This window comes from Podarcis melisellensis (genome assembly GCF_964234715.1).
Source record: "Podarcis melisellensis genome assembly, chromosome: 8".
Classification (NCBI taxonomy): domain Eukaryota; kingdom Metazoa; phylum Chordata; class Lepidosauria; order Squamata; family Lacertidae; genus Podarcis; species Podarcis melisellensis.
The window spans coordinates 75150391-75174763 of NC_138540.1; the positions used below are offsets into that span (position 1 = coordinate 75150391).

At 42.4% G+C, this 24373-nt stretch overlaps 3 protein-coding genes across 4 annotated transcripts; all 3 read right to left on the reverse strand.

Moving 5' to 3' along the window:
* Window positions 1-28: 28 nt before the first annotated feature.
* Window positions 29-2125, reverse strand: LOC309375414 (putative G-protein coupled receptor 33). Its single transcript, XM_081921056.1, has 2 exons — window positions 1754-2125; window positions 29-1135 (listed from the first exon to the last, which is right to left on the reverse strand). Exons 1-2 carry the CDS (start codon window positions 1808-1810, stop codon window positions 41-43), a joined length of 1152 nt encoding a protein of 383 aa, XP_081777182.1. The 5' UTR covers window positions 1811-2125; the 3' UTR covers window positions 29-40.
* A 6050-nt stretch (window positions 2126-8175) lies between these two features.
* On the reverse strand, window positions 8176-13614 carry LOC309376521 (putative G-protein coupled receptor 33). Its single transcript, XM_081922921.1, has 2 exons — window positions 13540-13614; window positions 8176-9647 (listed from the first exon to the last, which is right to left on the reverse strand). Exon 2 carries the CDS (start codon window positions 9639-9641, stop codon window positions 8568-8570), a length of 1074 nt encoding a protein of 357 aa, XP_081779047.1. The 5' UTR covers window positions 9642-9647; window positions 13540-13614; the 3' UTR covers window positions 8176-8567.
* A 5650-nt stretch (window positions 13615-19264) lies between these two features.
* LOC309375785 (putative G-protein coupled receptor 33) lies at window positions 19265-24373 on the reverse strand. Of its 2 annotated transcripts, XM_081921702.1 has the most exons (3): window positions 23118-24373; window positions 22116-22366; window positions 19265-20693 (listed from the first exon to the last, which is right to left on the reverse strand). In XM_081921702.1, the coding sequence occupies exons 2-3, from the start codon at window positions 22122-22124 to the stop codon at window positions 19626-19628; spliced, it is 1077 nt and encodes a 358-aa protein (XP_081777828.1). In that variant the 5' UTR covers window positions 22125-22366; window positions 23118-24373; the 3' UTR covers window positions 19265-19625. The 2 variants fall into 2 exon arrangements, with proteins under 2 accessions (XP_081777828.1, XP_081777827.1); XM_081921701.1 differs by lacking the exon at window positions 23118-24373 and having other exon boundaries at window positions 22116-22868.

Below are 24373 nucleotides of genomic sequence, written 5' to 3' on the forward strand. Positions count from 1 at the left end.
GGTCTGGCAGTGGACTGCCAAGATTTCTAACACCGGTCTCTCACAGATTTACCTGGTGATGCTGGGGTTTGAACCCGGGACTCTCTGCCTGCAAAACAGATGTTTTTCCCATTGAGCTCTCTGAATGGTTCTGGTCAGCCCTCTTGCCAGTGTGGATATTGTCCTCTAGACTGGTGGGATCGTCCACAAAAGCTTTACTAAACGCTGCAAAAATTGATGTCTTGAAGACCTCCTGGAATTTCTCCCCAACAAACAGGTACAGAATCGGGGTGAAACAGATATTGAAACAAACTCCGGTGGCTGCAGTATCCCATAGAACCTGTGTTGTTGCTTTGGGTACTTCCTTAAACAGCTGTGAAGCGTGGTAGAGATGGTAGGGGAACCAGCCAATGAAGAATGATGCTACAGCAGCCACCAGGACTTTGGAAATCTTCCCTGTCCTCGGTAAACTTTTTTTCTTCATTTCAAAACCAATCCAACAGTAGCATGTCATGATGATGATGAATGGAAGCAGGAAGGCCAGCAGAAAACGAACCAAGAAGAAAGCCAGATGAACGTGGAAATCATCTTGATTTGGTGAGAAAATAAAATAATAGCTGCACTTCATCTTCCCCTCCTCTTCTTGAGTCTCCAGAAAAGCCAGGTTTGGGGTGCTCAGAGCTAGGGAAGCAAGCCAGACTCCTGCAATTACCTTCCGTGCCAAAGGTATTCTGCGATTACGCTGGGACCAGACAGGATAGCAGGTGAAGAGGTAGCGGTCCAGGCTGACGGTGGTGAGTAGAAAGACCGTAGTGAACATCCCCAGAGAGAAGGAGAAGAGTAAGATCTTGCACATGATTGGGCCAAAGATCCAGTCAAAATTGAGGAGGACAAAGACAGCAAAGAAAGGCATGAGTGAGCTGGAGACTAAGTAGGTGAGGATCAGGTGGAGGAACCACATAGTATTCACAGTTCTCTTCATCTTCATCCCCAGCACCCAGAGGAAGAGCCCATTCACAGTTATCCCCACCAAGAAGCATGTGAAGATAAGGATGGCAACAACCAGATTTGTGTCTGCTGGAAGGTGGCTTACATCCATCTCTGTGTTGCTGGAATTCTGCAAGCTGATAGTTGTGTTATTTTTCTCCATAGTGCCCTGGAAGAAGAAGGAAGAGATTTGAGATGAAGGCAGGTGAAAGTTAGAGGGAACACGGGGAGGTTGGGGGAGAGATCAGAACACTGGAAATGGGAAAATGCGTCTATCCAGACAGGCTTATGCACTCTGAGTAAGCAAATTTCAAAACTAAGCAATTTAGCACTCTAAGCTTCAAAGAAACAACATCAGCAACCACATACATTAATACGGTTTCACTAGGACTGATATCAGGTTTGGAGTTCAGACCTAGTTCATAGCTTCCCTGCTCAAACCCATTTCTCATCAACAGCTGGAAACTAAGATTGCTGAATCTCATTCAGTTTAGAACTCTGACCCAAGTCCTCATGAAGGTCCTGTGGACTTCCAGATGTTGCTCAACTCTAGCTTCCATCCATCAGTCTCAGCTAGCAAAACCAATGAACAGAGATGATGGGGACTATAGCTCACCAACATCTGGAGAGCCTTGTGTTGCCAATCACTTGTGTTCCAACACCCACCCTTTTCCAACTGAAGACTTGATTTTCCATAACTACAAAGACAATCAATTTTAAAGATTTTAAACTTTCCTTCTCTTCCCCACCCACCCTGCCACCCAGTCTTCAGAGCATGTCCACTCACTTTATCTGCTTGTCTAGAATAGTTGTCCTCAACGCGTTCCACTGTTCTTTTCAGCATTCAGAACTGAAGAAGTCCTTCAAGGGTATAGCATATTTATGAGAACTGAAAGACTTGTGAGTCACACAAATTATTTCTGCAAGTGGGTTCGCTGTATAACCCATTTCCTTCTTCTCAGTTTTTGGGAACAGAGTGCCCATGAATTATATAATGTTAGCGAGTTCCCTTGGCAACGCTGCCTGTTTTAGAGTAACACCCTCAGCATGTTTACTCAGAAGTAAATTTCACTGTCTGCAACAAGGTTTACTACCAATTTTTGTTTCATTGTTGCTTTAGTTTTTGGCTTTGTTTGCTTGCTTTCGGCTTTCTGAAGAATTGCAGCCTCAAGTCCCTGTAGCTGAAATATCATTTGCATTCACTGCTCCAGTGGGCAAATGAAGTGGGTGGTTTCACTTCAATTTTAAAAAAGGATGTGGGGTGGTTTCTATTTCAAATTTTTTTGGGGGAAATGGGATGGTTTTAGGTCCAGATAATATCTCACCCCACGTTGAACTCTCATTATCATGCCTTTGTGACATTGACTATATTTGGAAATATACAAGCAGAGGATAATGAAGGAAAGCAAAGAGTGAAGCACTGCATCACTTCTCTTGCATCAGAGTCCCATGAAGCAGCTTTTCCTCTTTTTTTAAAGAAATATTTATTAAAGTTTTACAAAAACATAAGTACAAAAATACATGAAAAAATAAAAATAAAAATACAACATACAAAAGACAAAAAGAAAATAAGAAAAAAATAAAAACAAATCCGTTTTTTATAACTTTAAACTCATTTGCTTGTTTCCTTGACCTCCTCTCACCTCCCCTTTTTGTATCCCATTTACATAATCAAATCAGCAAATCCTTACCCTCATTCATTGCCTTAACTCTATATCTTAACATATTATAACTCTTTATTTCCAACCATTATCAATTCATTTTTGCATATTCTTAATAACTTTGTTGCTAATGCCACTTATTTTCAATCCAACATTTTAACATTCATTAATATGAAGCAGCTTTTCCAACACCTTCCTAGCTTCTCTGCCAATTTCTGGCTATAAAGAGGAGGTACGGAACCAGGAGATCAAGAATGATGCCACAGAAGTGACAAGGAATCTGATAGGTTTTCCAGCCCTCACCAACTTTTCTTCTTCCTTTTCTGAATGATAAGAGCAGCCCGTGATTATTATGAAAGGAACCAGGAAAGCCAGGAGAAACCAAATGAGAGCCAAATGAACATGATAACAGGCCTTTGTCTATATATCATCCTAGTCTCAAAGAAAGCATAATTCTTTTGTTTTAATACTTCTTTTTAAAAATACTTTTATTTTGCTTTAAACAAATACAGATAAATATTTGTTGTTTAGTCATTTAGTCGTGTCCGACTCTTTGTGACAGATAAATATAGACAACCAAAATTACAAAAGAAAATTCCTTAATAATAATGAAAAAGCTAAAAAAAACTACAAAGATATCAAAGTACATGGCATAGAACATAAGCCATTATGGGAAAGAAAAAAGAAAAAGGAAAGAAGGAGGAGGAAGGGGGGGAGGAAAGAAATGGGGGGAGGGGAAAAAAGAAAAAAAGAGGAAGATGAGCCAAAACACAAGAAGGCTCATCTATTGTACACTTCCTTCAAGGTCACAACAGATCATTATTCTTATCAATTTTCTCTATCTGCATTCCATAGAATCCCTCATCTTGGTATCAGGGAACATTTCCCTATATGCGGTATCATTCTAAACATAACCAGGTCTTTCTTGATGAGCCCTTATCCCCTAGATAATTATTTAAACATTCCCATTCTTCTTTCATTATCTTTTTAGGTTTATCTTTTATTGCATCTGTCAGCTTCGCGAGCGCCAAGTACTCGCACAATTTGACTACCCATTCATCTTTAGTGGGTGTATTTTTATCTTTCCAGTGTTTTTCCACTATAACCCTTGCTGCTGACGTCACATACATAAATAACCTGGTTTTATTTTTGGTAATGTTATCTGAAACCATTCCTAGTAAAAATTCTTCCAGTTTCTTGCTAAATGTAGTTTTTATCAATCTCTCTATCTCTTCATAAATCATATTCCAAAATCTTTGTATCTCTAGACAGACCACCACATATGGTAGTATGTTCCTATCTGTTCCTTACATCTCAGCACTTGTTATTATATGATTTATTTATTTTTGCTAGTTTTACAGGGGTCAAGTACCATCTATAGTACATTTTCATAAGATTTTCCCTTATAAGGAAGCAAGCCATGAATTTTATATTTTTAATCCATAATTCATTCCAAATATTGGGTTTGATTGTATGTCCCAGGTCCCTCTCCCATTTTACTGTAATTTATTTGATATCCTCCTCCTTTCTTTGCCAATTCAAAAATAGTTTGTACATTTCTGAAAGTGTATTTTGATTATCATATAATATATCCTTCTCCAGATAGGATTGTTTTTGTCAAATCCTTTGGTTCTTTTATCCTTTTCAATGGTGACTTTTAGTTGATAATACTCCTACCAGGTTATTCCCTTCTGTTTCAGTTCTCTTAGGTCCTTTATTTTCAGATCACTATTTATTTCCTCTACTAAATCCTTGTATGTTAACCAATCACTGTTCATATTTTTCCTATGAACCATCATAGATTCCATCGGTGACAGCCACCATGGTGTTTTGGTCACTACTGATTTTTTACTCCTCTCCCATACTTCATATAATGCCCTTTGACTCAAGAAAACCACCATTTTATATTTCTAATTGGGGGAAATAAATACAGTAAATGGACAAAAGTACAAAGATTCACAAAATGTTTAGGAGTATGCGTACCCCTGCGTACCCCCAGAAAAAAAGCACTGGATATATCAAAGACAGCTGCACTTCCTTCCAGTGGCCAATAACAATGGGAAGGAAGGGATATCACCCTTTGCTCATGATCACTTCCATCTTTCAGGGGACTTGGAACAAGTGGACTGTTCCCTCACCATCAAGGATGCCCACAAAAGTGATGAAAGAAGATACTTTTTCAGAATATAGAAAGGTTTTAAAGGCTTAAAATATAGTTACCCAACAGAACCACTTCTGAGAGTGTGTCAGGTGAGTACCTGCAAAGATGCCTGGCTCTCTGCTGAAGCCTCTGTGTGCCTCTGAGCCTTTGGGATAGGGTGGTCGAATCAACCTCCTTCCTCCTCACTTCTCTTTCCCCTAAGTTTAAGTTCTAGCCTTTTTCTGTCACTGTCACTGTCACTTTCACTATTCTCTTCTCATAGCGAAACCCTGGAATGCCTGTCTCATCAGTTGTAGGTCTCACTGAGCACAATAGTGTTTTCTCCAAAGTACAGCTGGGAGGGGCAGCCCCCTCAAATATTTTATTGGGGGACTGAAGTCCCCACAGCCCCTAGGAGTTGGCTCCTATGCTTGGAAGTACTACTGAATTCAACAGTTCTTGCTCTCAGGTAAGTGCTTATGAGTCCTGTTCATAAGCCCCTGGTGACAAGTTTCCAGAAGCTGTAGTCAGCTAAGTAGAACTGGTTGTATAATACTTTATCATTCCCTGTTCTATACCTCTCTAAGTTTCTGAACTTCTACCTTACCTAAATCCATTAAGCATTTATCAGCAACAGTTAAGATAATAATTCAATCCAATAATTCCTTCCATAACTTAGGAGCCGTCAAATGTTACACACAAAAAAACACATACCATTCAGAACTTAAAATATTGAATTGTTTAGTTTCGAATGATATGAATGCAGGAAGAGAGTGGAGTTGGGATGGGAGAGAAATACAATCCAGTCTGCATTTAAAGGCAAACTTGCCTAATTCTCACTTTCTGAAACAATATGTGAACTGAAGCACAGCTATCCTGCAAAATTCACACGTCTCACCATTTTACAATGCATTCCTCTGACCAAGCTTTGTGTCCAAAAACTACATATAACAGGGTAGAATGTGCATAAGATTTAATATATTAGTGAAAATAACATACAAAATGTATTATATTAGGGAGCATCGCTTGGCAAAAATGTGAATTGCACACAAATGTGTGCCTTAGGAGGCATTCAGAGTAAAGTGCATTCAGAGTAACAACAACAACCCACAATCTGATGTTGAAAAGTGGGTAACTAATTGTAAGATTGGGAAAGTGGGAACCTGAAATTTCCCCATCATTACACTGTCATCACATCAGATATATTTATATGATCATATACGACCAGTGTAAAAAAACAGCTGGGGTAATAGACTCCATAGAACACAGAATGTTGCATGCAATATATAGACAGGCAAGTCCTGTAATATTTTCCATCTGTGCAACTGTCACTGAAGCCACATGAGCTCTTGTCTTGATTGTGGCATGTTTTATAGATGTCATTTCCTGTATGTTATGCTTATATCTTTCCTACTTATATTAATATATTCTAGCGATACCAATCTATGAGAAGAAGCCAAAAAGACAGAGGGACTCATTGTCCTGTTTATATGGTAAGTACACCTAGATTTAACAACAACAACAAATTTATTATTCACATGCTGCCCAGCTAACTGTGTTGCCCCAGCCGCTCTGGGTGGCTTCCAACAAATTAAAACACAGTAAGACATCAAACATTAAAAACTTCCCTAAACAGGGCTGCCCTCAGATGTCTTCTAAAAGTCAGAAAGGTGTTTATTTTCCTTGACATTTGATAGAAGGGCATTCAACAGGGCAGAGACAACTACTGAGCTTTAGGGTGAAAGCCACCTTTCCTCCTAATAGTGGATCTATTCCTTTAGCATATGAATGACAAAGAGATATTGATCAAGTGCATCTTTCACAAATAATGCGTCTCCAAGCTGGAAAAGATGCATCTGTTAGATTCCTGGCTGACATGCATGTGTTAAAGGAACCTTGTTCAGGGACAATGGGAAGTTAGTTGGTAGTATTTATTATTATTATTAATATTATTATTACTTAAAATTGTATCTCGCCCTTCATCTGAAGATCAGAGAGTGGTAATGCTACATGAAGAGAGAAGGCAAGGACTGGGAATGCAATGGCACTGGTAACAAGAAGCATAGGTGGCCCAGCACCCACAAAATTCCCCATGAAGGGGATGGGCACCCACAAATTTCATTTTTGAATTTTAACTTTTATTGGAATTTTATTTATAACATAACACAAAACCCCACCCCCACCCAATACACAAATCCACCCTCATTAAACACGAACATAACAACAGTGAGCATAACATACAACAATACAAACAACCAAAAAAAGACTTCCTCTATCTGGTCTCCTTATTTACTTCTTATAAACTGTTTCCTTTATGAATAATTATTAAGATTGTTCTAATTTTAACGTAAATATCCACAAAGTCTCCTGAAGACATTCATCGAAACAAGTCCAGGTATGTATTTTAGGGCACTGTTTTGTGAAGTATGCTCTGCATTTTCCCCATGCTTTTTGAAACTCTTGTCTAGTGTGATCTCTACTTGCCTCTGTTAATCTAGCCAGTTCAATATACTCTAACAGTTTGTCTTGCCATTCCTTTTTTTGGGCACAGTTTCTTTTTCCCAGTTTTTAGCAATTAGGATCCTTGCCGCTCCTGTGGCAGAGAGGAATATTTTCTGATCTTCTCTTGCTATACCTGTGTCTGTTATCCCTAGTAGAAAAGCTTCTGTATTTTTCATAAAGTTAAACATTTTTTTAAGCTTGTCATACACTGTGTTCCAGAAGCTTTTGATTTTTTCACAGGTCCACGGGCACCCACAAATTTCAGTGCCTGCTCAGGCAAGGAATCCTTGGTGCAGCGGGGAGGTCGGTACACCAGAAGGAATCCTGTACTGCCCCTATTGCCCAGCTTCCAGAACATGCACTCAGAGAACTGGGTCTTCCCAATAGGACGCCCAGTGTAAACTAGTGTCTTCCTAAAAATCACTGCAACACCCCCCCCCCCGGCCACCCATATGACCTGGGTTGCTGTGCGTACAAGAAACCTGGTGGACAAGCAGGCACATTAACAGTATCCAGGAGCACAAAAACAACACTGAAGTTCACTATCATGTATGTGTTTATTTCTGCGTGTAATTTCTATCCTGCTCTTCCTTCAGAAGAGCCCAGGGTGGCAAACACCAAAGTAATAAAATAATACGATTTTTAAAATGCTTTAAAAATATTTACAGCAATGAAAACATTAACAGCCCTTTAATCTAACAGTTTATAATTTCAAAGGTGGCAGGAAGGCACAGTATGTTTCAGACATCAAATGCATGGCTGAACAGGAACGTTTTAAAATTCCTCCTGAAAATTAATAATGAGAGAGACAGATGTATTTTACTGCGGGGAGAGCATCCCACAATTTTAAACTTGCTTTTTTTTTTTTTGAAAATTTAACAAAAAGAAGGAACGGGGGGTGGTGAGAGAAAGGGGAAGAATAAAATTAAATGAAAACTAGAAAGAAAAATAGTACACAAATAATGCTAATAATGATAATAATCCACAACCAGTGCATGGATCCTAAATTAAAGGAAAAACTTAATATAAGCCATCCAAATGTTCAAACAGGGGTCCAGATGAAACTGATGCTGATATGAAATACGTTTGAGTATAGCCAAATGTCATGGACTGGTTGGCCGCAAAGAAATGGTAGAAGCAATCAGCTGGGGAACCCCCAAGGGAAGAAGGCTCAGAGTCCAGAGATTGGTGGTGGGACAACGATGAGCGGTCACAGGGAGAAGAGAAGAGGGAGAAGACTGGGAAGAGTCTGTAGAGCCCCAAGGTTACTTCCTCAGGAATCTGGGCAGATTACTGTCTTAAGTCACTGTCAGCACCAAGCTGTTCCTGTCAATGGTTTCCCTCCCCACCCCTTCTGTCAAATTTATATTGTAGGCAGATGTGATGGGTTCATCTACAAAAGCTTTCTGAGCTAGAGCAAGAATCGATGTCTTAAAGACCTGCTGGAATTTCTCCCCAACGAAGATGTAGAGGATGGGTGTGAAACAAAAATTGAAACAGGCTCCAGTGATGAAAATTGGCTTCAGTACATTTCCCACCATTCCAGATCCCTCAAGGAGCACTGAAGCCTGGTAGAGGTGATAAGGAAGCCAGGAGATGAAGAATGATGCCACAGAAGCTACAAGGATTCGGAAAGGTTTCTTAGTTCTCCTCACCAACCTTTTCTTTTTCATTTCCTGGCCTATGCAATAAGAGCAGCCCATGATGATCAGGAAGGGAACCAGGAAGGCCAGGAGAAACCGAGTCACAAAGAAAGCAAAATGAACACGATACCTTAGGGCTTTTGTCTTCTCATCATCCCAGTCATTTGAAAAAGCATAGTTATTGTCACACACAAGCCTGCCATTCTCTACCTCTCGTGTTTCCCGGAAAGCTACATAAGGAGCACTCAGGGCTAAGGACACGAGCCAAACTCCTATGACCAGTCTCTGTGCTCGAGAGATTGTGCGGTTATGCTGGGACCAGATGGGGTGGCAGGTGAGGAGGTAGCGGTCCAGATTGATAATGGTGAGAAGAAAGACAGTGTTGAACATCCCCAGAGAACCCAACGAGTTCATGACCTTGCAGGTAACTGTGCCAAAGGCCCAGTGGAAACCAAGAAGAATGTAGGCAACATAGAATGGCATGTTCCAAGAGGAGATTAAGTGGGTGAGAATCAGGTGGAGGAACCAGAGGGTGTTCACTGATCTCTTCATCTTCACACCCAGCACCCAGAGAAAGAGCCCATTCACAGCTGTCCCCACCAGGAAAGACAATGAGATAAAGCAGGCAATGGTTAAGTTCATGGGCTTTATGGCTACCAAGGAATGATTGGCATTTTTTCGTATTGTTGATGCATTCTCCAAGATGAAGACCACTGTGGTTGTTTCCATGAATCCCTGGAGGAAGATAGAAAACAGTAGACTGAGTTAATAGCAGAGGAGGGGAACAAGGCAACAAGAAGAAACATCCTTAACAGTTTTTTGTTGATATGGAAATTGAAAACATTATGCCCTAGGATTATGATGTTGGACATAACATGTAGACAGCTGGAAATTAAATTAACTAGTCAGGTGGGTAATATTTTGGAGTGGAAACAGGCAGCCCACAAAAAGAGAAATATTTTCTCCAACTGTTGCATAGCTTTTAAAAATTGAATCGAGAACCACAAGGTCTCCCAGGAGGAGCTGAAAACAGATGACAAGCAATGTTACATTTGGAGGAATAGGGATAGGAGAAAAATTTGATTGAGACCATCTTGGCTATGAGTTCTAGAAGACCTGTTGCCTGATTTATCATAGAATCATATATTTTAAAGTTGGAATGAACCCCAAGGGTCATCTAGTCCAACCCCCTGAAATGCAGGGATATCAACTAAAGCACCCAAGACAAATGACCATCCAACCTCTGCTTAAAAGCCTCCAGTGAAGGAGAGTTCACAACCTCCCCTGGGAGATGGATCCACTATCAAACAGCACTTGCTGTCATAAAGTTCTCCTGATGTTTAGTCGGAATCTCCTTTCCTTTAACTTGAAGGCATTGGTTTGGTTCCTACCCTCCAGAACAGGAGAAAACAAGCTTGCTCTAGCTTCCATATGACGGCCCTTTAGATACTTGAAGATGGCTATCATCTTTTCTCTCTGTCTCCTCTTTTCCAAGCTAAACATACCCAGCTCTCTAAGTCATTCTCCATAAGCGTTGGTTTCTAGACCCTTGATCATCACCCTCCTCTGCACACGTTCCAGCTTTTCAATTTCCTTCTTAAATTGTGATGCACAGAGCTGGACACAATACTCCAGATGTGGTATGACCAAGGCAGAATAGAGTGATACTGTTACTTCCCTTTATCTGGACATTATAGTTCTGATCAAGGGGGGAAATGCTTAAAATGTACATTAGGCAAAACTGTAATCAGAGATGAATTTATCAGGAGAAATTCACACTGAAATACTGATCAATTTTCATGAAGAATGTTTTTAAAAGTATTTGCAATAACAATTGCAAACTGATGCAGAAATGTAAACCATTAAGACTGGAAAAATAAGAAAATGAGATAAACAGAAACTGAAAGATTCACCCGCCTTGGTTATTGCATGCCTTAAGTTTAAGAATGCGTGTTGTTACCCACAAATGAGGGTGTTAGTATGTCAGTTTCATTTTTTCTCATTTTTGCAATCCTAAATTCAGTTCCCCACATTACCATATTAGTCTGCAACTCAAAAAAGAAAGAAAGCCTTTATGAAAAATCATCTTCATTTTATACAAATTTCACCTAACATACCAATTTTTGCATGCAGTTTCCCCTAATATACGAATTGTTGCAAACCATTGTTCCTCGTTATAATGTTTGTTATTTTCCCAGATTCAGGCATTTGCATGCACATTTCACACTGGTCTGTGGATTTTTATTCACATTGCTTGGCTCCAGAACGGCATCACAAAATTCAGAGCAGTGGAAATTTCAAAGGATGGCTGAATTTCAGTTCACATATCTTTTTGGAATGTGCAAATTACTTTTGTTTGTTTTTTCTTTAAATGGGAAATGAATAAAATTTCTTATCAATAATCTTTCTTGGTTTAGATTAAAAACATAAATACATAACGAAGTTTAGTACAGAAACAGAAAAAGGAAAGAGAAGAAAGAAAAGGGACAAAGAGATGTAAGGCATTATACATTTCTTCTACATAAATACAGTAACATATTAACACTTAAATTCATATAAATACAAACTCACAAAAAGGACAGGAAAGGTTTCTAGAAATGAACTAAAAAAGACTTCCAAATATTCTCATTTACTATATCTATTCTTTCCTTTGTACCGCACCGTCTAGTTTATATGTCCACACAAATTGTCATTTACACTTTTTATTTTACAAGAATCACTCTAATTCTGCCAAGAGATTCTTGTTCATACAATAGTTTTTAAAATATTCTTTAAATATTCTCCATTCCTTATAGACTCTCTGTTTCAGATGGCTTCTTACTCTTCCTGTCATCTTTGCCAGCTGAAGGTATTCAATCATTAGGGCTTGCCACTCTGCTATTGTAGGGATTGTTTTGTTCTTCCAGTTTCTTGCCACTAATATTCTCGCTGCTGTTGTGGCATCCATGAACAATGGTCTTATGTTTTCCCCCCCTTATTTCTATTGGCAATATGCCTAGAAGGAAGGCTTCTTTTTGAAATTGAATTTAAATATTTTTTTTAAGTTCATCATAGATGTTATTCCAGAATTCTCCGATGACTACACAATTCCACCACATGCGCAAGGAAGACCCCATTTCTTTTTTACATCTCCAGCAAATGGGTGATCTATTTTTATACATTTTTGCTGGAGGATAAAATTTCTTCTCAATCTGTACCCATAAGGAAGACACAAAGGCTGCAATCCTTCCCTGTGTTTGCCTCCAGCACATGGTAGCCTATTCAAAGATACATTGGGTCCCTGAATGTGGACAGGTGTAGATAGAACAGTGGTAGAAGAATTTCCAATTCTCTCCTCTCTATTTTTTCCCCATGTGATTTCTCCAATTTTATCTCCAAAGACCTCACTCGATTTTAGCTGGCTCTCAATTTTCCATGCTTCCTCCCCCACCCCACAACACATAATATCCTTGCTCAACAACAAATTACAGCAATGCAGTCTTTTGTCCACCACAACAGGCTGCAGATTCAGTACCCCAGATGTTGTGGAACTCCAACTCCCATCAGCCCCAGCCACCATGGTCAATGATCGGGGTGATGGGAGTTGTGATTCAGCCATACCTGGTGCTTGCATTGCCTGATGTAGCCTCTAAAACCCCAGACTGCTGAATCTCCAATCATCCAGAGCTCATCCAAGCAGTAGAACTTCCATGGCCCAAAATTTTGGCATTCTGATTCCCATCTTCCCCCACCTCAGGCTGAACTGGGGGCTATTGCTATCCAAATATCCCTTCTCCATTGCACCTAGCCTGAGAGCTCCACTCACTTGATACCTTTGATCTTCTTTTCTAGAAGTGGTTATCATCCGAACTGTCAGGACAAATCGGGGGGGGGGGGATGCTTAGAGAATACGGGGTATTTCAGTGTGGGTGCAAATTAAACCACTTCACGAAATAGATTTTCTGTAAAACCCACTTCCTGATTCTCATTTCCTTTTAGCAGATTATACAGAATCTGTCATGCCTGCTCCACTTCCCTGAGTCATAGGTAAAGGGACCCCTGACTATTAGGTCCAGTTGTGACCGACTCTGGGGTTGTGGCGCTTATCTCGCTTTATTGGCCGAGGGAGCCGGTGTACAGCTTCCGGGTCATGTGGCCAGCATGATTAAGCCACTTCTGGCAAACCAGAGCAGCGCACGGAAACGCCGTTTACCTTCCTGCTGGAGCGGTACCTATTTATCTACTTGCACTTTGACGTGCTTTCGAACTGCTAGGTTAGCAGGAGCAGGGACCGAGCAACAGGAGCTCACTCTGTCACGGGGATTCGAACCACCGACCTTCTGATCGGCAAGTCCTAGGTTCTGTGGTTTAACCCACAGTGCCGCCCACGTCCCTGAGTGATAAGAGCTTGCATAAAAACACAATGATTCTTGTGAGGATGGGGGGGGGTGATGCTGGAAGAACTCTCTTCTGAGAGGTCCAGTCACTTTGCCACCCCTGACATGGATCCTTGCCATCCCCTCTTTTCTCCAGCATGAGACCTTACCTGTCTACAGTGACGAATAGAGCCATAGCCAGTTGGCTTCTGACCAGCTCTTCTCTTCCTCCCACCTCCCCACAGCAAGTCCTTGAGGAACATCCCACTCACTTAGTGCCTTTGATCCTCTTGTCTAGAAAAGACTGTCCTCCAAGCGTTCTATGATTTGCTTCTGTTTTCCAGGCTTATGTGGATAACTATAAACAAATGCGAAGAAATAGAGTATGATGTATTTTTAGTATAGGTTGAGGGTTGGGTGGTGGGAACGCAAGGCCTGAACTTCCCATGAATTCTCCGTGCGAATAGACTCTTTGCAAACTGCACTTCCTTGTTTTCAGTTCCTTATAGCAGACTTCTAAAGATTTGCTACACATGCTTGAGGGCACCAGTCCCAAAATAGCTGCTATGGGGCGTAGGCACAAGCACACATAAATATACTGATGCTGTTGCTGTCTAATAACAACAGGGAGCATTCCTCAGTACCAGGAAAAATATACAAGGTGGTCAAACCGTGTGGTGGTGTAGTGGTTAGGAGCGGTGGACTCATAATCTGGTGAACTGGGTTCGATTCCCTCCTCCTCCTTGGGCCAGTCACACTTCTTTGAAGTCTCTCAGCCTCACTCACCTCACAGCGTGTTTGTTGTGGGGGAGGAAGGGAAAGGAGATTGTTAGCCACTTTGAGACTCCTTCGGGTACATAGCTGTCAAGCGTCCCTTATTTGGAGGGACAGTCCCTTATCCCAGCGCCATGTCCCGCTGCTGTCCCTTATTGATGGATGTCCCTTAAATTTCCCGGGTTTCAAAGGAAGCAGCTCCTCTCCCTCCCTCCCTGCCAGCCAGGGAGGAGGGAGGCTCCAACTGTGTTGCTTGGCTGCCCGGCCCGCCCCCCTCCGGCCTCCTCTCACCAGCCTCATCCCCTGGGAGCCCCTACCCGCCAGGACCTGTTCCAAGGGCTAACCATAGAGGGGGGAAGCGGAGGAAGGACCACAAGCACTTCTCCCATAGATTTGTAGGGGTAGACTAGCACAGATGGTCTGATCTGCGGGTTTACTTTGGGTGCTATTCCCCCCCTCCTCTGCCTCCCGCCCCGCCTGATGGAACTGAGAGCTGCAGATGGAGCACGAGAGAAAAATACAGAACCTGCAGCAGCAGCTTCGTAGCTTGGACTTCATTATACGCGAAAAGTGGTTGCTGCTTGTAGTTATTTAATTGCAGTGTTTCATCGGCTGGTGTCTTGAGCAGTAACCTCTGGAAACGAAGGGCTAAAAACTGGCGCTGCTCTCCAAAATTATCTGGTCTCTTTTAACTCCATATTTCAGCTGGTTCACTAAAATCCCTTATTTTGGCTGCTGGTCCCTCATTTTCAAATCTGCAAGTTGACAGCTATGTTCGGATAGTGATAAAGTAGGATATCAAATCTGAACTATTCTTCTTCTTCTTCTTCTTCTTCTTCTTCTTCTTCTTCTTCTTCTTCCTCTGAACTCACAGAGGTCGTCTAGAAGTTAGCGGCACATTTTGTCTCATAACTAGCCAGTGGTCTACACTGACTGCCAGTGTCTTAGACAAGGAGACAGTCCCAATCCTACTAGGAGGTGCTGAGGATAGAACCTTCTACCTGCAAAGCAGATGCTTGAACACTGAGCAACAGTCCTTCAATTTAGTCATGTACCCACAATCATGTCTCCCTCCCCCAAGTTTCCAAATTGTAAAAAACAAACAAACCAGGAAATGGATAAGCACTGCCTTCACTTCTTTCTTCTTCTTTTTGTATAAAATAATATTTTATTTAGAGTTCAACAATAACAAGGGGGGGGGACCCGCAATAACCATTACATCAGTTCATTACAATTGACCAGCTTTAACAATAAATAAACAATAGTTGAAGAATTACAAAACATCCCTTTTAACTAACTCGAGTTTTAAAATTTAAGTTTTATCTCTTTATTTCTTTTTAGCAGGTCGAAAAGGAAAAGAGCAAAGAAAGAGGTACAAAAAAGAGAGAGAGAGAGAAGAAAACAAAATATAATAAACACACCTGACTTCCAATTAGACTCATTGTGTTATTATTTCTACGAATTTTTCACACACAGTTCCAAATTATTGTATTGCATTCTTTGTTTTCCTCAGATACCAAAAAACATTATATTTGTTGTTTTACAAGGATCATTCTATTTCTGCCAGGAGATATTTATTATTATAATACTTTTCCAGATACTCTTTAACATTTTAACATTCTTTCTATACTGCCTTCACTTCTACCATGCTGCCTTGAGCCCAGAAGGGCGCAGAATATGATACATGAACTCCTTTGGGACCTTTCCCCCTTTGAAATCTTACGATTACAGTTCAAAAATAGTCATACTCAGAATAGACTCATTTAAATTAATGGACATGATCAGAATAGACCTACTGAAGTTAGTGGGCATGATTAAGTTCAATGAGTCTACTCTGAGCAAAACTTGGTTGGATGCCACACAATGGATTTATTTTAAAATACGAAACAAAACAAAAAAATAGTTTTCTTAGCCAAGACAGGTTATAGTCACCAGATGTGATACTTACGCTCCCAGAGAGGTACTGAGTCCTTCTTTCAGGCTGATTCAGAGAAGATGAGCCAGAGGAGCAATTTGCTAAGCCTTTTTTATGATCTCAGACCACAATAACTAATTTCACACCTTTGGACATAAACACATTTTGTACTGAACTAAAGCTTGTGTTTCACACCAATCTCTATAAATATCAACATGTCTTGAGCAGGGCATTCAATGTTCACTGGTGATGGGTTCAAATTCTTCATTCTTCATATTAATGGGGGTTATAATTGTATTTTGCTTATTTCCTTCCTTTTTTCAGATTTTGAGATCAGTAAATTAAATGTACTGAAGGCTGCGGCTTGCTATGTTGGTTCTGCATTTCCTCCCTCAGCAGCAGCACCTGCGTAAGAAATACCCGTTCATGCCTGTGGTGTGAAAACCACTTGTGATCTCTGTAGAAAAAAATTGTGCAGATTGCTATTCTAACTCCTTGAAACCAGCTGCTCCTCTCTACTTGGACTACCTTCTAATTTCCCTTAAAGAATGGTCAGGGTGACTAACTTGTTTTGTGTCCCCACAGCAAAGACGGGGGGAAAACAAGGCCTTCCTCCCTGCTCTCAGGGCCTTGGTTCTGTGAACGAGACATGTCTGTTGTCACCTCACCTGTTCAGCATTTAGCATGACATGCACATTCCACCTATAGGGCACCCCAAACAACACACAAAGCAAATGCGGTATAGGGTGGCAAACAGTGTTGTTACCCTGTAAAGGCACAAGAATCTCCCCCACAAGATCTAGCTCAGACTAGAAGACAGATTAAACCAAATGAAAATGAAACTCTGAACATAATAATCCCTACAACATGAGGGTGGCCATCTGTCATGGATGCTTTCACTGAGATTCCTGCATTGCAGGGGGTTGGACTAGATGACCCTTGGGGTCCCTTCCAGCTCTACAATTCTGTGACTCTGGGGTTGCGGCACTCATCTCCCTCTATAGGCTGAGGGAGCCAGCATTTGTCCACAGACAGCTTCCGGGTCATGTGGCCAGCATGACTAAGCCGCTTCTGGCGAACCAGAGCAGTGCACGGAAACACCATTTACCTTCCCGCCGGAGCTGTACCTATTTATCTACTTGCACTTTGACGTGCTTTTGAACTGCTAGGTTGGCAGGAGCAGGGACCGAGCAATGGGAGCTCACCCCGTCATGGGGATTCAAACCACCAACCTTCCAATAGGCAAGCCCCAAGGCTCAGTGGTTTACACCACAGCACCACCACATCCTAATAGAGCCCATACTGTTGAAGGATGGAGGGAGGGCACCAAAGGAAAAAGGGGGGAAAGGTTGGGGAGGAGCAGGCTTATAAGCCAAGTCATCCCCATTGACAATTGGCCAAGGCTTTACCCATGCCACCCCTAGCTCCTCCCCAAGACAAACCACTTAAGTCATCTTTTGGGGGGATTTCGGATATGGCTAACTCATCCCTACCGTAGAGTGGAAGTAGAATTTCCTCCTCATCCCCTCTTGTGTTGTGATTGTTAAGCCTGTCGATTAGGACCACCTTAAAAAATAATAATTGTATAGCACTGAAAAACTATACCTGCTTTATAAACTCTTGTTCTTAGCAATAATGAATGCAGGTGCTACAAAGTTTAACAATGAATGAATGTGCAGAGGAATGCAAAACTCTTTTTAAGTACAGAGAATTGACTTACTGAAGTTGAGATTGCTTAAATGCATTACTGTGCATTTAATTCTGAAATGTTCCCAGGTAACTCTTGTGTGTTTGGTTAACTTTAGTCACATGGGAGGTACCTTATTACATTCTCCCTTTTGTTTTGTGTGTAAGTGACTTTTAATGGTTGCATCTCCAGGAACACCAAAGAAGAGACAGTGTTAGATAACTCTCTTTCTAAACGCAATAGAGCCGAGAGCTAATTTTTCCCTGTGAAGTCCAGAAGTCCAGTCAGGAGAAGCCTGCTGGGAGAAAAAAGCAGAAACCTCTCATAAGGAACTACATTGGCTGTGGTGAGGACTGCAGGGCCTGCTCTCTTACAAGGTCTTTCTTGCCAGAGTGGTGCATGCTCTCCCGCTTGGACTACTGCAATGTGCTCTACGTGGGGCTACCTTTGAAGGTGACCTGGAAACTACAACTAATCCAGAATGCAGCAGCTAGACTGGTGACTGGGGGCGCTCACCGAGACTGCATAACACCAGTCTTGAAAGACCTACATTGGCTCCCAGTACGTTTCCGAGCACAATTCAAAGTGTTGGCGCTGACCTTTAAAGCCCTAAACAGCCTTGGCCCAGTATACCTGAAGAAGCGTCTCCACCCCCATCATTCTGCCTGGATGCTGAGGTCCAGTGCTGAGGGCCTTCTGGCGGTTCCCTCACTGCAAGAAGCAAAGCTACAGGGAACCAGGCAGAGGGCCTTCTCAGTAGTGGTGCCCGCCCTGTGGAACACCCTCCCATCAGATGTCAAAGAGATAAACAGCTACCTGACATTTAGAAGACATCTGAAGGCAGCCCTGTTCTGGGAAGTTTTTAATGTGTGGAATTTTAATGTATTTTTAATCTTTGTTGGAAGCCGCCCAGAGTGGCTGGAGAAACCCAGCCAGATGGGCGGGGTACAAATAATAAGTTGTTGTTGTTGTTGTGGTTGTGGTTGTGGTTACATGGCCGAGCTGGGTAACATATCCAGAAGACTGAGTGCAAGTACAGTTGTATCTTTGGTTAAGAACCTAATTCATTCTGGAGGTCTGTACTTAACCTGAAACTGTTCTTAACCTGAAGCACCACTTTAGCTAATGGGACCTCCCACTGCTGCCACGCCACCACTGCACGATTTCTGTTCTCATCCTGAAGCAAAGTTCTTAACCCGAGGTACTATTTCTAGGTTAGTGGAGCCTGTAACCTGAAGCGTATGTAACCTGAAGCGCCTGTAATCTGAGATACCACTGTACTGGGAGGGGGGGCGGGGGCGCTTAGCCCCCTGCTCCCCAAGCCTGTGCCGGCACTCTGCTCCAAATATAAGTCACACTTTTTAACTTTTCACAGTCAGAATTGGGGGGTAGAGTGTGGCTTATATTCGGGCCAGTACAGTAAATGTAAATACTTTGCAGATATTCTTATTTAGCTATATGTTCTCCAAGTAAAAGCTTTTGAATATATTGACGAGTGTTTGGAGATTGCTTTAATTTCAAGAAAAGAGTCAGTCCTGCACAGGATTGGGCTTCTTAACTGCAAATTAGCTACTCTGCCAACAAAATCTACATATGTGTAAAGCAGGAATACCTCAGTGTAACAACTAGAGCTTGTTTGCCTTTATTGAATAAATGGGAAAGCAAAGCACAGGCGTTTTCTGAGTCGACACCCACCTCTTTAATCTACAGTCAACGTGGTAACCTCAAGGTGTCGCTGCTCTGCAGTGCCCTTCAGCCTTAGCCTGTATGGGCAATAGTGTGTATTGACAACCACATCTTTTATCAGCAGCCAATATGGTGCATCCAAGTTGTTATTGCTGTGTTCCAGTTCCTTTCAGTCCTTCAGTCCAACAATATCTAGTGGGAGGGCACCTCACTGCTACTCCTAATCGATTGTAATTATTGAGGCAGGTGTATAACTGTTCATAGAAACGGCTGCTTTTCTCCCTATAGCAGCTTCTTCAAGGAGATGCTAGATTATTCCATTGAACTGGCATCATTTGCATGCTGCTGCCATCATTCTTGTGGCTGGACTCTTTGTCAGCATTTGTATCCTCTATCGGCATGATGAAACCTTTCTTCAGCAAAACAACAGTGGATGTCCTGAAAACCTGCTTGAATTTCTCCCCAACGAAGAGATAGAGAATTGGGGTGAGGCAGATATTCAAACAGAGGCTAATGCTGAAAATGATCCGTAGGACTTCTACTGTTCTCGGGTCTTTATGAAACAGCGAGAGAGCATAATAGAGGTAGAAGGGAAGCCTGAAGATGAAGAAGCATGCCACAGAAACCACAAGGACTTGGAAAGGCTTCCCAGCCTTCCTCGCCAGTTTTTTCTTCTTTATTTCCTGACACATCCAATGATAGGAGCCCACAATGATGAAGAAGGGGAACAAGAAGGTGAGCAGAAGCCGAACCACAAAGACTGCCAAATCAATTTTGTAGTGCAGAGCCTCTGCTTTGTCCTTATCCTTGGTGATAAAGAAAGCAAAATTTTTCACGCAAACCTCTTTTTTGTGACCTTCAATCACATAGGAAACCAGATAGGGAATGGACATGACCAGGGAAAGGGTCCATACTCCTGCAAGCACTCTCCTTGCTCGGGGTTTTGTGCGGTTCCGTCGGGACCAGACCGGATGGCAGGTTATCAAGTAGCGGTCCAGGCTGATGATGGTGAGCAAAAAGACTGGGGTGAGCATACCTACAGCGATGGAGAAGTTGACCACCCTGCACAAGAATGGGCCAAAGACCCAGCGGAAATTGAGGACATTCTGCACAACAAAAAAAGGCAGACAGGAACAAGAAACCAAGTAGGACAGAGTGAGGTGGAGGAACCAGATGGTATTCACTGTCCTCTTCATCTTCACACAAAGTAACCAGAAGATGTACCCATTCATGGCTGCGCCCACCAGGAAGGATACCAAGATGATGCTAGCAAGGCCCCAACGCAGGGGAGGTTCATCTGTTGGGTCAACTTGGCTGAGGTTCATTTCTGTTGGTCTGGTCATGTTGCCTTTTTCCATGAGATCCTGGAAGAAGATGGGGAAGAGAGGCAGATGAAGGGAAGAAGAAATGTATGAAAGAAAAGAATATAAGATGCAAAGAGGCTGAGAACTTCTGGGGTGTCAGCGAAGCTCAGATGCTGACAGGGAGAGAACAGTTAGCAGCGGAAAGCAGAGAGGAGGGGGAGAGCAGCTGTAATCTGAGCTCTGAACAAAGGGGAGGGGAAAAACAAGACCAGAGGGACAGACAGCTGTGTGAGAGCTCCGATAGTGAGCCAGATGTTGGAATGCAGAAAATATTCTCTCCCAAATCTCATAAGATCTCAAAAGTGGCTGAGATGCGTGAAAGATACTGGAAGAGAAGGTGGGGGCTTCTATGCTGGGGAAGGGGGAGGAGCTCAGTCTGGGCTCTGTCCTAGTTTGTTGTTTTAACAATAAATCTGAAATAATTAACAGCCAGATTCATCTCACATTTGTGGGAGAGACCAAGCCATAACATGGAGATATCTGGAAAAACAATTGGTTCCACTGCACTTCTAAGCTAATGGTCTTCACATTCTAAGCTCAAAATAAGATAGTAATTTTGATGCTCTTTAGAACCAACCAATAGTCTCAAGACACCTTAAACCAGAGGTGTGGGAATCTTTTCAGCCTCAGGACTGCATTCCCTTCTGGGCAACTTTCCAAGACCCATGTGAGTGGTGGCCAGAACCAAGTGTGTGGAAAAACATGTGCTAATTATACTTTTGTGCAGTAAGCACACACACTCACACACCTTTCACTATGCTCCTTACAGGCAGGCAAGAGGTCTTATATCCTGCCCTTCCATTCAAAGGGGACCAAAGGGTGGCAAAGTTCAAGGACACATTCCAGCCAGGCAAAAATACCTGAGGTGTGAAGTAGGACCAGTGAGGGGTGGCCTGGGGAGAATTCCAAGGGCCTGCTAGAGATGCCTGGAGGTCCACAAGGGGTCTGAAGAGCCCTGCTCCTACATATATAGGGGAGCTTTCCTAAAAACTCTCAGCAACCTTAAGCAAACATTTCTCAGGATGCTTTGAGGGGAGCCATGGCTATTTAAAGCAGTATGATATTGCACTGGTCATGCTGGTTGGGCCTGATGGGGGGAGCCGGGATCTCACAACATCCCACAACATCTGGAGGGCCATGGGTTTCCCATCCCTGTAGCAAAGTTTCTTCCCCCACCCCCCTGAGGGATGAAATCCTAGAATGCTAAATCACCTGCAATTCAGATCTCTAGCCAACAGACCCTCATATTACCTGCAACACTGATGACCTCTCTTCCACTTTTCTGCATCTCAAGTTGGGAACAGAGTCTGGGAGAGCTGCCTGGAAGCAAATTTATTGCACCGCGGAAGCGTGCTGGACAGGCAGAAAAGTTCACACAAACACTCCACAAACTGTCCTATCTGCTGAGTATGCCTCACTCACCTGACGCATCAATCTCTATTCTAAAAAGGCTGGTCCTCAAAGCTTTCTGCTGTCCTGCTCTGCTTTCAAAGATGAAATGATAAAGGCATTGTAGGGTGCAATGTCTTTAAGTTGTGAAATATGAAGCACCGATTTATCTTAAAAATGAATTCTCTGTAACTACTAGCATTGTGTCATGCTTAGTTTCCTGAATGAACTCCTTCACTCCTCTGACTTCAAGGAACAGCCATGTGCTTTCTTCTGATAATATTCTTCGAAAACAGAAACATTGTCAGCCCATTTGGATTGTGGGGAAAAACCCACCAACCACTGGGAGGTGAACTGCAAAGAGGGAACATAATGTGATTCTGCATGGATTGCAATATGGGGCATTTCTAGTTACTGAAGGAAACATTATGATTGAGACACAATCCTGCCCACCACTGAAATATGGAAGGCCAGATAGGAGGAGCACTGTGAATGGACAAGCCTGTAAATTGTGAGGAATGCAATTCCTCTCCATCTGGTGTGTTTTTCTGTTAAATTATATGAAAACTCCCTGCAGGCTTGGGCAAAATGGTTGATGAGTAGGGCTTCCTGGGAGTGCGCTGTCAAGTCTGCATCATCTGCAAACATCTCTTAGATAAGAACCCGCCACACTTTTCAGCTTGATATTCAACTACATTATGCTATTCAACTACATTATGCTTAATTTCATTCATAATGGGGACTGTGGTATGACACAACAATGAACATCGTCAGACATGTCCCCATTCCCCCTCCCTTATAAATAAGTAAATTATAAATAAGTAAATGATCTAGCTCTGCCTATACTGACATTCCAGGCGTTCAGAGAAGGGTCCCTCCCAACTCTACTTGGAGATGGTGGAGATTGAACTTGGTGCATTCTGCGCTCAGAGCCTATGCTCTTTCACTGGGTTACGGCTTTCACTGTGACTATCTGAATGCCACATTAAAGGAGAAGTGTGGGGAATCAGTGAATAGTTTGGTTATGGAACTCACTGTCGGGATCTCCGCTCGGCCAAGCTGATAAAGCTCATTTTCTTCCCCCGAGTCCTTCAGAATAGCCTCCCAACGTGTTTAACGACCTGAGCCTTTGATGAGGCTCCAAGGCACGTTCCATTCAGCAGAGTTTCCAGCACAGGAAAGAGACGAGAGGTTTGGGCTACATCGCAAAGAGTTTTATTATCCTAAAGATGCAGACAAAAAACACATCCTCTCTCTATGAAAGCAGAGAGCAACCAAAACAAAGGAACAAAGGAAACAGGAGACTAGTAACATCACACCCGTCTCTAGTCTCCCATGAGACTTCCAATAGCCTGGACTGTCTCTGGAATGTAAACAGAGTCCTGTGACTCCAAACAGCTGCTCAGTGGCAAAACAGAAACTAACACTCATCCCCATAGAAGGCAGTACTGGCCGTCATACTTTAGATGACTATAAAGCCAAATTAGACAAATCCACGGAGGAGAGGGCTACTAGCCATGATGGCTATCCTCTGCCTCCACAGTTGGAGGCAGTATTGCATCTGGATCCCAGTAGCTGGGAACCACAGCAGGATTGGATGTTCTTGTGCTCAAATCCTCCTTGCAGATTTCCCACAGGCATCCATTTGCCCACTGTGAGAACAGGATGTGGGACTAGATGGGCCATCAGCCTGCTCCAGCAGGCCCATCTTATGTTCTTGGGACTCTCTGGTGGGCCCCGGAAGTATGTGACAGCTGGAAACTGTGACTGAATGAGTCAAGAACCACCAACAGGCTTTACAAAGCTCTTTGCAGTTTTTGCTGCAAGCTTGCCACAGCCTAACATGGTGGCCTCTGCACAAGTTCTGTGGATTAAGATTGGGAAATACCTAGGGGCTGTAAACATGCAGGATGGACACCGCCCAAAGGCAAGTGTTTTGTTGATGGAGATTAGGAAACAGGGGAGGAAGGGTGGGAGAAGTCAGTACTGATAGTGAAGAATCAGAGGTCCATCTGAAAAGATAGATAAACAACAACTACACACAGCACTAATAATGGTTTTCTTCTAATATCAACCTAGATTGAATACAAATACCTTAATATGGGCAGAGCGTACAGTGAAATGCTGATCATAACAAGTATACTTAATTGCTGGAAACTGAACTTCTATATTGTGATAATTTTTTATTGTGCCTGCTTGTTTTTAGCTCTGATTCCCCCTCCCTGTGGTATTTTCTTATTGATGTTATATAGAAACTGCTTTTTGATTTAAACACTATGCAATTTTTGCTC